Source organism: Pteropus alecto, unplaced genomic scaffold, assembly GCF_000325575.1.
Source record: "Pteropus alecto unplaced genomic scaffold, ASM32557v1 scaffold402, whole genome shotgun sequence".
Lineage (NCBI taxonomy): Eukaryota > Metazoa > Chordata > Mammalia > Chiroptera > Pteropodidae > Pteropus > Pteropus alecto.
This window is the reverse complement of record NW_006432940.1, coordinates 102,283-117,942: the sequence shown is the minus strand read 5'-3', so window position 1 is coordinate 117,942 and position 15,660 is coordinate 102,283. Positions and strand designations below refer to the sequence as shown.

Here is a 15,660-nt window from a genome sequence, read left to right as displayed (position 1 = left end):
AGGTTTCCCCCTGTTCCTTTTTTTTTTTTTTTTTTTTTTTTTTTTATGGTGACATTGGTTAACGAAATCCAGTAAGTTTCAGGTGTACAATTAAAGAGTAAGGCATATATACATTACATTGTGTGTTTACTGCTCATAGTTAGATTTCTTTCTGTCACCACCTCAGTTACCTTCTTAACTATCCTCAAGAAACAAAGGAAGAGACCCAGGCCCAGGAGGGCACATGGCCACTCCCTTCCTTAGCTCAAGTACCTCGTCGCAGATGGCGGCTTCTTCAGCTCCTAGCTTCTCAGACAAAGCCCAGGAAGTCCTGCCAGATTCAGCTTGCAATCTTTTATTCTGGCCAAAGAAGCAAATCTGTTTACCATATTGAAAAGCCAGAAGAGTTGCAAAAACGGTGGGGAGAAAAAGCTGTTTTTTGAATTATAAACCGTGAGCTTGAATTTCTCATTCATCTCTATCTTCGTTCTCCACCCAGGGTCTGGAACAAAAGATGGGCCGGGATATATGCGTATTGAATGTTTTCATTTTGAAAATTTAGACAAGAGTTTTATAGAAAAAAAACCTTTTTCTCTAGATCTTAAAAAGAGAAGGGGAAATTTGGTGCCCATTTTTCAAGAATAAAAAAAGCAGAGTCTCTGAGCCAATTTCCAGCCTGTGTTTCCTGCCCTCCACCTATGACAGGTGTGAACTTGAGTGAGAGCTCAGAAAGTCATAGGTGTCAGCAGTTTCTTTCCTGTGCTTGACTCCCAAGAAACTCCTGTCCTGGGCAGGGCTGGTGTGCCTGTGGGTGGAGTTCTTTGTGCCTATGCAATACTGGAAGAAGCCACTAGGTGGGAGTCAGGGACAAATTCTGGAAAGTCTAAATCCCAAAGAATAAGGTGTGGGCTTTACAAGAGAAAAATAGCAACCTCCCCCGCCCGCCCCCGCCTTTTTCAATTAAAAAGATGACATAAGTACCTTATTAGTGAAACTGCTAGACAGTGCACCTGGGTCAACTGGCAAAGAGAGTTCTTTCCCATTTTCCTTGATACCCAGGGAACAAAGCGTAGGACTGGGAGGCCCCCACTGTTTGTGGACCCAGAGAAGAGATGGGAGAGCTGAAGGCTGGTCCTAGGGGCATAGATCTGACCTTACATTGTCATTGGTGAGAAGGCCTATTCAGACTCCCTAATTTCAGTGCCTTTTGCTGGGGCAGTATTAAGATGGCTTCCTCCTTTCAGGAGGCATTTCCTGACCCCCATGGCTGCCAAGCCCTGCTGTAAGGAAGCCTCCAGAATTATGGGGAATTTTGAATACACTTTTCCTGGCACAGCACCGCATATTGAGGTCTTCAGCCACTGCAAATTTAGCAGTTTTATTTTTCTTGGATTTTGATCCCCTCCCCTCGCCCCCACCACACATACACAAATTGTACCCTGATCTTTAAATTCTAGAGATCAGGCTTTTTTTCAGGCCTGATTTGAGGAGACTATTTCAACCCCTAAGAACCAATGTTTATAAATGACCAAGAATGTGCAAACACTGGTGAAAGAGCAAATAAATCTTCCCCACGCAATTTCCTGCTTCAGACCCTGGGGACATGGTGGGTGATGTTGCCAGGTTAGCATAACTTGAGGTCTGAGCATGTAGACACACAGCCACCCGTGAAGAAGGCCTGCCAGAGCCACACCCCCTGGAGCCTTCTGGCCTTTTAGGCACCTGCCGGTAGGCAGGCAGGCTCTGGAGAATTCCTGCTTCCAGGCAAACTTAGTACCCTGCAATTCAAGGAACTTCTGAAAAGGGTTTCCTAACCTCTTACTGCTCAAATCCTGTCCTGAGATCTGCAGCGTGAGCATGACCTGGAAGCTTGTTAATGATGCACAGTTTTCAGCCCCATTCTCAACCTAATGGGTCAGAATCTGCATTTTTACAAGAACTCTCTTTAGCCCAGGCAGTTCATTATAGATGGGGAAGCATTGTCCTGCCCCAGGGGTCCGCAATCTATGGCCCACATTTGGCCTGCTGCCTAGTTCTTATGTCCCATGAGCTAAGAATAATTTTTACATTTTTTGGCGACTGAGAGAAATCCCAAGAATATATTGCAATGTTAAAATGATATAAAATTATATTTTCAGTGTCCATGAATAAAATGTTACTGGGACATAGCCATGCTCATTGATTTATGTGTTGGCTATGGCTACTTTTGTCCTGCAAATAGCAGTTGAATATGACAGAAATCATATGGCCCAGAAAGCCTAAAACATTTGCCATAAAGCCCTTTTACAGGAAACATCTACTGACCCTTGTCCCGACCCATTTATTCATTCAGTCAGTCAGTCAGTCAGTCAGTCATTTGCGACATTGGTTAACAAAATCCAGTAAGTTTCAGCCGCACACTTTAAGGCATATATATGTTTACACTGTGTTCACCTCCCATAGTTAGTTTCTTTCTGTCACTACATATGTGACCCCCTTTACCCCATCTTCCTCCCCCCCTCCCCATTTTTAAGGTGGGCTCTCATGCTTCTGCACGGTGGGGACTTGGGCTGTGGTGGCCAGGCTGCTGTTTCACTGCTTGCCAGCCCAAAGGAGCAGTGTCCTCAGGCTGGCCTCTTCCTTCTCCCCAGTGGCAGGCCCACTGTGTAGTGCACCCTTTGGAGGACACAAGCCTGTATCTGACTTTACCCAGGGGGGTCCTGGAACCGAGCACCGCGGCCCAGAGGCCAAGGCTCAGGGCTGAGCTGGAGCTCAGGATGCAGGTGATAATAGGTCAGCAAAATGGCGTATGACCCATGAGACCCCTCTCAGTCCACAGTTCTTCTAGAGTGGATGCTGCTGACTCCTGGCAGGAGGAGCAAGGGAACCCTACCCTCAGTCATTCTCGCTTCAGTACCAAAAGTTCCAGCCCATCCTGACTGTCATGGGGCCCCTTCTAGACCCTGGGATGAGGAGGAGGGCAAGCTGCGTGGGTTCTCTTGTCCAAACCTGACCACTCTGCCTCTTAGCTGTGTTTTTACTCCCCAAATGTTCAGTCTCTCAGTCTCCTGCCCTTTGCCCTCAGCTGGCTGCCTCATGTTCCAGGTAATAATGAGTTGAGTGCAGTTGCCGGTGAGCGAGTTGCTCTGGGAAGTCCCCGAGGGCTGGCAGGGTCACTGTAATGACCCGTATTTATGTACCTTGTGTGGTTCCTGAGGACTTCTCTCTTCAGTGATGGGTTCAGGGCGTCCCTGAGACTCTCCCTTGCGGAAGCAGATGTAAGGGAAGCAGGAATTGCTCCTTTACACGGCCCCCCCACAACCATCTCCCCACCAAGGGCAGCCTAAACCTTTCAGAGTAACTGCTTAGGCCAGATAAAACCCAGGCTTCTAAATCTTTTGGGAGTCATGGATCATTTTGATAAAATGATGACAACTTTATCTTCCGAGAATAGTGATTTATGTACATTTTATGAACATATTCAGGGGCCTGTATGTTCCCCAAAGCCCCTCCTTGGACCATTGTGCGATGCCCCTAGCAGGATATTCTTCTGAGTGAGGGGATGGAGCCAGGGCTTACCTTGCGGGCACCACGATGGGGCCATGCCCGGGCCAGCTGCCACCTGGGGGATTAGTGGGGCAAAGGTGCCTGTTATTCCTTTATCCGTCGCATCTCATTCAGTTCACCAGCCATACACACATGCCCTACTCCTAGGTCATTTGCAATGTTATTTTGTGGACTTTTTGAGTTGAATTACAATATAAATAAAATGTCCTTTGGTGTTTAAAAAAAGGCGGGTGGGGTGGGGCTGAGAAAAGACTTGCTACTTGAGGATACCATAAAAATATGTCAAGAATTTAGCTGCAACTTGTCTGGATTCCTCCCTCCCTTCCTCCTCTCCTTCCCTCCCCCCTTCCCCCCTTCAATTCATCACACATAAGTTGAGTTAATAGGTGAAACTGGCCCTGTCCTTTCCTCTTCGAGTTGAGTATCTTTACTCCGGGGAAACAGACCTTCAAGATTCATTTTCTCCAAGTGGAATTTTAGTCTTATGTTGCCAATCTTACCATTTGAGCCTCATTCTTTCATTCAAATAATGTGTCATTTCTTACCATGTACCAAGAATTGTGCTAGGCATGGAAGTTAGAGCAGTGATTCAGGGCTCAGACACATGTCCTCCGGTCTGGTGCAAGGACAGATGTATGAACTGGCAGCTGTGGTTCAATGAACGGCAGGTGGCGAAGTGGAGAGAAGTCTGGATGCTAAGGAGGGAGTAAGAAGAGGGGCTGCCATTCAAACCAGCTCCCCATGGGCAGGTAGGAGTCAGCAAGGCTAAAAAGCAGCCATGTTGCCACATGGTCACCTCTTTCCTCCAATCACACCAGAACCTACGAAGGGCACTAAGCCTTCCTTCAAGGTGGGCAGGGGCTTAGCCCCCAGATTAGCTCTCTGGCCTCTTCCACCCTGGAGCCCCAGAAACACCTTTACCACATACCATTTGGTAATTCCTTATTTGCCCAGGGCAGGAAGTCAGTTTCATTTGCCTTGGATACTGGACAAATGTGTGTTGTCCAAATTCTTCATTCAACTTCTTTAGACTTTTAGACAGAAAAAATAAGAAGGCCTCCTTACCCCTGCAGCCTTAGAGATGTTCTTCATTAACACATCCTATCACAGTTCTGAGGCCCAGGTGAGGCCCGGCCATGCCCTGGAACTGGGCCAGAGGCCAGAAGAAAGGTCTAGAGCTCTACTTGGGCAGCTGAGCCTGCTTTTCCTTTCAGGCCTCTGATCTGGGTGTGTCTCCAGGAATTTACTCCTCCCCTGTCAGCTGCTGGCCAGAGCTCTGCTCCTGCCGCCTCTCAGATCTGTGGGCTGGGCCAGCCTGCTGAGTCTGGGCTGCTGCATATCTTTCTGCTTTGTCTTTCGGGCCCTGCTTCTGGGCCGTGGTGAATGTTGATGCTGTGTTGAGGGGTGTGCTGACACCCTGTAGAGCCTTCTCTTCAAGCTGGGAGTTCTGGGTGAACCCCCAGGGCACCAGAGGGACCCTGCAGTCACAAGATGTGCGCCTGCAAGTCATTTACGCAGCAGAGCTCAGAGCCCTTGCATGTAACCACAGTTCCCACTGCACCCACATCAAAGATTGCTTTCATAATCATTCGTAGCCAGAGGTTGCATGTCAAGGGCTGGGCAAGGGAGAAAAGCTGTTTTAGGGGAGCTCTCAAAGGAGATGGTATTGTGTGGAGTTGGGGGCGGCATTGGGGAGTGCTGGAGAGGCCCTCCTGGAAAGCCCGCATGTGACTTGCCAATAGAAAAACAGACACAGCTCCCTGTCTGCCAGCAACTGCCTTCCCAAGACTCCTACCTGGAGCTCTCCCTGTCTCATGAACTCACACATGAAGCAGCCTGACCCTTCCTCCCACCCTGGCTTGTGAGGCAGCTAGTTTGGGGTGGGGGACAGCCAGCGAGGCAGGCCTGGGACTTGACAGAAGCTGTAGCCCATCTTGGTGCAGAATGCAGCCCCAGGGAGCCCAGTGGTGGTGTCTGGCCCCGGCCAGGAGCTTGACTCCCCCAAGTGGCAGAAGGCTCTGAGGTTGCAGCTATTGGTCTCTGGTGGACAGGGCCACGGACAGCAAACACCCAGCAGGGCCAGGAACCCAGACCAGAGCTGGTTCTGAACGTGCTCTTTTTTGGAACAACAGGCTATCCTCAGGGCACAGCCAGGAAAAGGGGTAGGCGTGGGCTTCGGGGTGGGGGCCAGGTTGTGTGTGGGAACGGGCAGCTCCTCCAAGAGCAGCACTTATTTTTAGTCTTCTCCCCAGTCCCAAATAAACCAAGAGCAGCTGGGAGCATGTGGGTAAATGCAGAGTGGAGCAGAGACAGGAAATCAGGGTCTCTTGGTAATGAGTTCCAGCCACTCCAGAGAGGAAAAGCCAGACGAGGAATTTTCTTCGGGACTGTTTCCTTTTGGCAGGCTCTGGTATTATCACCAAAGGAATGTGTGTGTGTGTGTGTGTGTACACGTATGTGTACAACTCCTCTCCAAGTCTGTCTTTTTTCCCTACCTTTGCGTTAGGTTCGATTGCTCCGCGGGCTCTGTATCCCAGCGCTGGTGCCCGTGTGTTTCTGTGGGGGCGGTGGGGGAGGATTCTGGAGCAGCACGGTCTGGGCTGAGTCTTGTGTATCTGAAACTGTTTAGGGAAAGGCTGGAGGACACTGGCCAGGGAAGTGGGGAAACTTGAACACAGCTTGATGTCCCTGAGGGGGAGGGGGCAGAGGCAAGGAAGAGGAGAGAATTTGGTCTCCAGCCAGAAAAAAGGGCTTTTCAACCAAGGAATCTAACTGCTGACATGGGTGCCCAGCATGGATGGGGACATTGATGTTTACAAGCATTTTGCGTGGCTGAAGAGGGTAAGTGACTGGCTGCTTTGTCTGGGTCTCCGTGGAAACGAGTGAGGGGAGAGACCCTTTGGGTGTGGGGTGTGTGTATTGTGGGGGAGGTATTTGTCCAAGTTCTCCATGAGAATCTAATTATAGACAGTAGGGGAGAAATAGCCAGCTGTCTTTGTTTCTCCTGACATTCTGGTGAATGAGCCTCTGTATGGAAAGGCCAGAATGGAGTGAGGAAAGTTAGTTATTTTCAGTTTGGCACTTAAACAGTTGGAAGCTCTCAACATCGTGCCCAGGAAAAGGTGTCCACCGTTTTTCAATTTGAGGACACGAGTTGGAAGCTGCCGCCTTTGAAATGCACTGAATCGGGAAGTTGTTGAGCTTATTCTCAGCTCCAGTGTTATCCAGTGTGGGGAGGAGTGTGCTGTCAGCTGAAAGAGCTTCTGCGTTTCTGGAGGCAGGCTCTCTCGGGAGTTCTCTTCTGAGTGCTCTGAAGTTGAGAGTTTGGGTTGCAAGTTGTTGATGCCCTTTCTTGAGGGGATGAGTGTGAGCGTGCGGTGTGAGCGAGGAATGAATGAATGTTGAGGGCTGGAGTAGCATCCATACTCCCAGAACTCAGGCTCTTTCCCCATTTGTGACTGTCATAAAAAGATGGGTGTCCATTTATTTTCACTCTGAGGCTGAACGTTTTTCAGAGGCAGGAAAAGCAAAAGCAGCTGGCAGATAAGAGATATGACATTGTAACTAAGGAGGAACAGGAGGGACAGGAAGTATACAGCTCAGAAGGCCCGACCCCAACACCCAAACACTAGACCTATTGGCTTTTTCACGCACCCTCCACATTGCACATTCAGCAAATATTTATTGAGTTTCAGGTACTGGGTGTCCAGTGGTGAGCAAAGTGGAAGAAGCAGTCCCTGCTCTTGTGGATCTTCCATCTAGTGCAAGAGATAGGGGTTAAGCAGTCCTGGTAAATAGATCCCAAATTACAAATTGATAAGTGCAGTGAGGAGGAACAGAAGGCCCACAAGGGCTGTTGAAGATTGAGCAGGAGCTGTCAGGGGGGCCCTCTTCGAGGAAGTAACACTTTGTTGAAACCTGAAAGAGAAGTAGGAGTGAGTCAGGTGAAAAACAGGGCGAAGAACATTCCAGGCAAAAGTGATGGTATGTGCAAAGATCTGAAAGCAAGAGGGAGTCGGACGGGTTTCAAGCCTGGGAGAAAGCCAGTGTGGCTGAATTCAGTGTTGGAGAGGAAAGACAGGCAGATGCCAGATCACATAGGACAGCCAAGGCCACAGTGAGGGTTGTGGGGGACATGGTTCTATAATAGGGGACTCGTATTAGGGAAGTGACATGAGATACACGGGGGATCCAATTTGTATTTTAAGAAAATTGGCTGTGATCTGGTGTATGGTAAGTGGTGCTGTGAAAAGTGAAGCAGCTGAACAAAATTAGGGAGCTCGGGGCTTGTCAAGATCAATTAGTACAAACGCTTCATTTAACCAAGTCCCAAGAGGGGCTGAGACTCTTGTGGTTATTAGTGCTATAGCTGTTGGTGCAGCCTGATCTTGAACCTTGATCTGTCTCCCAGTTGACTTCTCTTTCCTCATGTCTTCTGCCAAATATGTAGAAAATTATTGGTTTTAGAACCCAGCAGAAATTCTGTCTGTGCTCAGCCCCTCTCAGCTTTGGGATGGGGACATTGCAGCCACCACAGAGCATGCTGAAGTGATCAGACATTTTGGCAAAGGTTTGCATCCATCATCTTAAGCATTTAAAAAGTTTCAATGAGGAGATACTGGGTGGAACTGGGTAGGACGTACTCTTCCCATCACTTAGTCTTTATTTTCCTGTTATCAGAAATGAAGCTTTTTAACTAGAAGGCCTTCCAGCTATGATGTGCCTGGTGTGGTTGGCGCCGTGCCCCAGCCACTAGGGTTGATGTACATCTGCACCTTGTGCAGAAGCTCTGCCTGTAGAGGAATTAGTTCTGCATGTGATACGATGTAAGACGGCCCCTCCTGTCCCGAGACCCAGGCTGAGACCTGACTCCTGTGGACAGTTGGAAGTCTGCTGAAGAAAGCTCTAAGCAGGGAGACTCCAGACGCCCCAGGATGACTCATAACAAAACAAATATTTTTCTTCTATTTTTAGAATTTTAAGGAACATTCAAAAAAGAAAAGCAGAAAGTATTGAATACGACATATAGGTAGTATAGTCAGAGTATCTTTCCTATTCTCTACCCTAAACCCTATTTCCCGATTCTTGTTTTTAAAAATCCTCTTTTAAAAAAACTCCCTTTTCATCCTATGACCCTGATCTTAAGCACCCGGGACTTGCCCTTAGTCTGCAAGAGAATGCCCAGGCTCTTTAGCCTGCTTGGCTTTTGAGACCTTTCGCAACTCAGCCTCAACTTACCCTTTCAGTTTCATCATTTATATTTACTCCGATGGGCTCCCAAGTATACTCCCTCCCTTTTCTGAGCTTGTACCCAATGCCCTCCTTCTAATTCCCACCCACTTCATCTGAGTCCATCGAGGACCTCCTGTTCCATGGGTCCCTGGCTGATCCCATCCCTGTAGAGGACTCCTCCAGCACAGATCTCCAGTACTTCCTGCCCGCCCGGCTCACCCACCCCTTCTTGTGTGCTTTCTCAAGCTGAGGTGGCTTGGAGAGCAGTTTTTTTTTCTTAGCCCAGGCTTTTGAAGGTGGGAACACTGTTCCTTAATATTCCCATGCAGAGGGGTAATTCTAGAAGAAGAGGTGCCTGGATGAGGTGTGAGCTGTTCAGTCTGACAGGGCAATGCCACAGAGCAAGGTGGTCTTTGAATTTGGGGCCAATAAGGGAGATGCCTGTGGTCAAGGAGGCACAGAACCTAGAGGGTTAGCATTTGCTCGGGAAAGAAACTTTGTCCTCGGCCTCGGGGAGGTGGGCATCCTGAGTACTATTACAGTTAAGAACATGCGGTTTGAAGTAAGGCCTGGCATGGGATCTTGGTTTTGCCACACTTAGCAGCTATGTGATCTTAGGTAGATTACCTCAAAAGCCTGGATTTCTCCATCTACAGAATAAGACAGTATCTGCCATACACAGGTTCTGTGAGGCTCAGGTAAGATAAAGTATGTAAAGTGCTAAGCAGTGGGCCATGAACATAGGAAGCATTCAATAAAGGTTAACCACTCCTGGCCATGACCAGGTGGGAGGAATGAAAGAGGAACAGGTGGGACCAGTTCGGTTCTCCCCTAGCCTGCATCTTATGCCATTCATTCCTTCAGCTCTAGGCCATTTTTCACATTTCAGATGAAGGTCTCAAACCAGAGCATACTAGGGACCCAGAAGAGACAGCTGCAACCTGGTGCACTGTGGGTAACCACAGGTCCCAGTGGTTACTGGCTCTGATTGCTGAGAGAAAGCTGATCAGGGCTGGTCCTCCAGTTTCTTCCCCAGCAGAGCCCAGGGACAAGGTAATCAGTCACAGGTATCCAGAGGGCCTCTGCCTTTCAGCTGTTTGGTTCCTGCCTGACTCACAAACAGTTCACACCTTCCCTGCTTTGAGACTAGTGGCTCCAACCCACATAGTCATGAAAGAGCCTCTAAAAGTAGCTCCAAGCAGAGTCTTTTCCCAGGAACAGAAATCCCAGCACTGTTAGCATCTTCACACTGTTACTGGCTTCTGGCGTTCTCCGTGTTCAAGCCAAATTCTAACCCAAAGTCACAAAGAAAATGGAATCACCATGGTCTTCTATGCAATTGGCTTAGTTTCTGCAGTGGAATGTGGAATGAGCTCAAGCTGCTAACGTGAAGCTTTATTCTGTGTCATCTGATGCTCAAGTCATTGATCCAGTTGGGCCTGAAGAGCTGCAAAGACAAATAGACACACAGGCATCCTAGACACTGGCTTGCTTTGTACTCAAGTCAGACTGCTGGGGAAATTGGAGAAGCAGACAGCAGCTTCTGTGAAAGCTGCTTCTGTTGGCTAAGAGCACGAGTCCTGGATCCACCTCCTTGGGTTCATATATCTCAACTCCATGTGACCTTGGACAGTTGATTTAACCTCCCAGGGATTCAATTTCCTTGACTGTAAAATATGGATACATAATCCAATATATGTAAAGTGCTTAGAAGGTACTCTGTAAGTATTAGTTATGGTGATGATGACCTCGACCATACTCCCCTCTCAACTGATGTCGCCACCTACTTAATTGGAAAAAAAAGGCAAAGGGATTAAGAAGTACAAATTGGCAGTTACAAAATAGTCACAAGGATGTGAAGTATGGTATAGGGAATATAGTCCATAATGTTGTAAAAACCATGTATAGTGCCAGGTGGGTACTAGACTAATTGGGGGGATCACTTTATAAATTATGTAAATGTCTAACCACTTTGCTGTATACCTGATTTTATTGAATGTCAACTCTAATTGAAAAATAAAAATAAATAGCCACACTTAGACAAATCATCTTCCTTTTCTAACATCATAAAATGTAACTATGTTCACAGCCATCATTTTTCAACCTCCTTCTGTTTCATGGGCCAAGAGTCTCTTCTCTTGGCCAAGGCTATCCCAGTATCCTGTCCTCCTGACCCAATCCTGTTTCACCTTCTTTTGTTCCTCTGATTGTTTCTTCTCTCAACTTCTCCCTGCCTATTTGCTCCTTGCCTTGGCAAGGAAATGCTTCTTCTCAATTCTTAGGGAAAAACAAATAAAAACAATCTCTAACTCTGTACTCGCCTCTCCAGGCTGTAACTTACCTTCCTTTCACCATCAGGAATCTTTTTAATTTTATTTTTGTTTTTCAATTATAGTTGACCTTCAATATTTTCTATTAGTTTTAGGTGTACAACATAGCGGTTAGACATTTATCTAGTTTACGAAGTGATCCCCCTCCCAATTAGTCTAGTACCCACCTGACACTATACATAGTTATTACAACATTATTGACTATTCCTGATGCTATCACTGCCATCAGGCATCTTGAAAGAGCAGGCTGAAAACTCACTAACTCTACTCCTTCCTGGTCACTCCCAAACCCACTGTGCCCTGGCTTTGTCCCTAGAGGCATTTTTCAAATACCTTTGATAGTGTGTTTTTACTTCTAGTTCCCAAGCAAACTTTCCCATCTCTATTCCCCTGAATTCATTTCCATCTGAGAACCTTGTGAGGTTAATGGCATTCTTGTGACCAAAGGACCAGCTCCTCACTGTGGCCCTCACCTAATCCCATATTTTCTACCTATGGATCTTTCTTTCACGCCTATTTGATTGTTGGCATGAAACAATCAAATGAGAAGGTCCGGGCACTCCAAGAGGCACTGGGAAGTTTACTTCTAATGCCTCCAGGTGAGCTAAAACAGTTGCAGCAACCCCTTCACCCCAACCCCAACACCTGATACTGCCTCTCTGTCTCTGGAAGCATTTTTGATAATAATGAGTCTATTGTTGTTGACAAGATGAGGAAAGACATTCACTCAAAGAGTCTCCTGTTATTACCCTCTTTCTGGCTTTAATAGCAACCCTTCACAAGATACCAGAACACTTACAAATATCACTACTCCTGCAGCCCAGTGTTGTAGGTCCTATATGTATCCAGCCACCTCATCAAGAGAATTTAGCAGGAACGAAACTTATCCAAGGCTATAACTTTGGAAAAAGATCTTGGTAAATCAAATGCATTTCTCTCACTTCAAGTCTCCTCGGGATGATCTATTAGGAGCCTTGATGTACATCACACCAACCCCTTGGTTAGAGAGCTGATAGACTGTCTTCAAGGTATCCTTTGATATCTGTGTTCTGGAAACCAGAAAGTATGAAGGATAGTGTTGTTTAGGTAGTGTTGTTAGGGTACTAGACTAATTGTGGGGATCACTTTATAAATTATGTGTGAAGGGTAGTGTTGTTTAGCTTCATGGATAGCCTATCTGTATTGGGAAGACTCTTTTCCAAAGATGCTATTCTCCTGTTCTCTTGGGAAAATTACTTCATAGCTTTTAAGACTTAATCATTCAAGTAGTGACTCTACTATAAAGCATCTCCTCTCCTTTGAAGATGTAATCAATTGGTCCTTGGCCTATGCCACTGCTACTAGCTTACATACAACTCTATGAAAGTACTTACCACATCTCACTGTAAAAATGCAGCGCTTTTTGATGGCAGAGATGGAAACATTTGTTTAGCACCAAGCATAGTGTTTTATATGAACCTCGATCGACCAAACTACTTAATTTGCTTTATGAACTTTGCTTTGCTCTTCCCTAAAGGTGGGCATTTAGATCATTTGGTAGTGACAACTCCACCAGCAACACTTAGCCTTCCCTTATATAAAATTGAAACCAAGAGTTGGAGCATAAGAAGGTCAAGGTCAGGATAGGATCTCTCTTTTTGGACTCTTGGCAGCTAAGGATCTATTTGCATTCCACTCCTACTACATTTGGCAGAAACTTCTTTAATTCTCTAAGATAGTGGATTGAGCTGACTATTCCCCACCTAGAAAAAGTAGAACTGGTTCAGAGAACAGTTGGTTTTATAACAGCTGACAGAAAATCCTTAAACTCCTTAACCAAAGAATCTAGGGGGGGAGGTTTTCCTATCTATAAGCACCTGCTTACAGTCTTACTTCTTGGTCCCCTTGGTGTTGGGTAACCTGAGCTGTTTAAAGGGAATTGACTGTAGTCACTATGATCTACTTCTTTTCTTTTCTTTTTTTTTTGGTCCCTTTATTTTTAAGGTTTACATTTTTCAAGTTTCAAAAAAAGCTTTCTACATAAGTGGTGCTTTTGAACTTGAAATATAAGTGTAGTGAATTTGACATCTTCCCTGTGCTCAGCAGTTATGGTTCAGTCAAGATTGGTTTTCTGGGTTTGATAAGATCCCTTTGACCAGGCAGCCTAGAAATAGTACACATTTTGTTGTTGTTGTTTTATTCAGCTAAAAACACAGGTCATCTATGTATTTAGTGGTTAAAGAAGGGAGAACCATCCCAAGACTGACTTACCCAGGGTCAAGGCTCACTCATTGTGTTATGTTCAAAATCTCAGTGTATTTTCAGTCAAAGAGCTATTATATAGTTTCATATGATCTGATTGGTTGGGACAGCATATATCTGTGGCTGAGATCTTGAGAGAACTGGAATCTATAGCTTGTTAGAAGCACTAAAGGTGATTCTTCATCTGATAAAGACTGTAGATAGACTTTGATATCAGATAAAAGAGAGCAGATGTATTTTGAAGACCCCAAGCCAGGAGCTCTGAGAAGCAGCTGTGACTCTGAATAACGACACAGGACAGTGATAGCTAGAGCTGTCACACTGGGGAGCTGACTGCCTTAAGATTTTCCCATGCTCATGTGACCCCTTGTCTGCCCCACTTGACCGTTCTGGAACCACCTTTTTCCCCTTATTCAGCGAAGTGCAGTGCTGACAGCAGATCTCCTAGGACATGCTAGTCAGGGAATGCTGCAGGGTGGCCCTCATCCAGCATCCCCAGGAGTATACCAGAACATATGTGGAGGGCATGCTTCACTGGCAGAGGCCAGGCAGGCCGTGAAGAAGTCATGCTCCTGGGGGTTCTGCACAGCCCACAGCCATGGCAGCAGGCACTGATCTGATTCAGAACTCTGTGGAGACCTAACATGGCCCTCTCTTAGCAAAACTACGGTGGAGGGGCCAGGCTAAGAGTGAGAAAGCATCATGGAATCTGACCAGTCACTCAGGTCAGAGGGTGATGGCTCTGAGGAGGCTGCTGGGAGTGATTTGGCTGGAAAGCTCTTGTTTGACCTGACTTCTGGATTGGAACAGACATAAAAATTCAAGTTTTATGATTAGGCATATCCAGTTATTGGAATTCTCAGTGTGCTCATTGTAAACGTGTATATAGCAGGTAGTACTTATAGTATGTAGTAAAATGCTTTTAGAGAGGGAAAAAATGTGGCCATATAGCTATGACTCAAAACATGGGCATTTTTTCAGGGACAATGGAAAAGTGAACATGTCTTCAGCCCTTTGCACCACAGGCACAATTCCAGTGCTCTTAGCTAACAGTGGGTTCTGTGTTGTCACTTAGGCAGTATTTTGTTCTTTCCAGCCTGAATGTGTTTTGGTTATATTGCCCTTGGGTTGTTTGTACAGATCTTTACAGATACTTGGCAGGTATCCTGATCAGAAATGTTGTCTCTTTTTGTTCTCTTGCATAAAAAGAGTTAATTAAAACTGTCAGCACAAGGGATAAACTTCTAACTCTGCTTTGGTCTTTTGGCTTAAGCAAAGTCATTTAAATGATTTCCGTCTTTCCAGAATCATTCAGAAACTATTTATATTACACAGAGGAAATAGTAGAGAATCCTGCCATAAAGAGCATTCTTCACTTTTATTTCCACATGTTTTCATGCATAATGACCTAACTGACCCTCTGTGTCACTCTGTGAGGTATAATTTTCTCCGTTTAAAGGGTGGGCAGCCTGAGATGAGGTGACCTACCAGTGACTGCACATGGTTAGAGCCATTCCTTGTTGCCTTTACTCTGCAGAGAAGGCTGTGCCTCGTGGAATAGGGTGCAGTAAGAATTCTGAAAATGTATGGAAGTCCCCCAACAACATCCCCAGGGATCCACTGCCTTGAAATCCAGCTGGGCAAAGGATGGGAACAGGAAACCTGCCTCTCAGCCTCCTGGCTCCCAGATCTGGCATGTATACAGCTGTGTAGGACATGTCATTCTTTTAGCATAAGGTCTTAAATGGTTGTCAGGTGTTTGATGTTCTTATTACCCTTCATTTACTTATTTTTCCTCTCGCCTTTATATCTTTTAGCCCTAATTTATCTTCCTATTTCTTGTTTTAACGAATTTTTCCTTATCCCCCCACCTCCAGTTGATGCCCATGGGCCTATCGCATCTGTATCATTCCCTGTCTTTACCCTGTTATTTCCCTGTTTTGTTCTACATGGGAAATAAGAATGGAGGCCAACAGGTGGCAGATAGAAAGCCATTCATTCCACACACAAAGGAGACTGGGTGCCTTTTTTTTTATATCCTAGTACATCCCACACAGATACACCCTGTGCCACAAAGTAGATCCTCATTTTCCCTTGACGATAATCCTGGTTTTAATTGCAATTGGCTCAGAACTGATAACCCCATCTTAAAAATTGCCAGTTTAAGCAAATCATTGAACAATAGGCAGATTTTTTTTTTCTTAATTTAGAACTATATACAAATAGCAGGAATTCTTTCTTGTAAGTCTATTTCCAAAGGAGTAAATTTCAGTCAGTTGATCGATAATCACTCTTTGAAATAAATGCATTAGCCTGGACTTTTGGGTGCAAG

At 45.9% G+C, this 15,660-nt stretch overlaps 1 protein-coding gene across 9 annotated transcripts in view; it reads left to right on the top strand.

The window, feature by feature from the left end:
* PPFIBP2 (PPFIA binding protein 2) overlaps window positions 1-15,660 on the top strand; it is a 129,048-nt gene that overhangs the window by 48,682 nt on the left and 64,706 nt on the right. The window contains exons 1-2 of one of the 9 annotated variants that reach the window (XM_025043784.1): window positions 5,575-5,687; window positions 6,155-6,366. The exons of 3 other annotated variants lie outside the window; for them this stretch is intronic. In XM_025043784.1, coding sequence (XP_024899552.1) covers window positions 6,319-6,366 — 48 coding nt within the window. In that variant the 5' untranslated portion in view covers window positions 5,575-5,687; window positions 6,155-6,318. Of the gene's footprint in view, window positions 1-5,564; window positions 6,367-15,660 lie in introns of those variants that run through there. 5 more of the 9 variants (XM_025043783.1, XM_025043782.1, XM_025043786.1 and 2 more) reach the window with 5 other exon arrangements.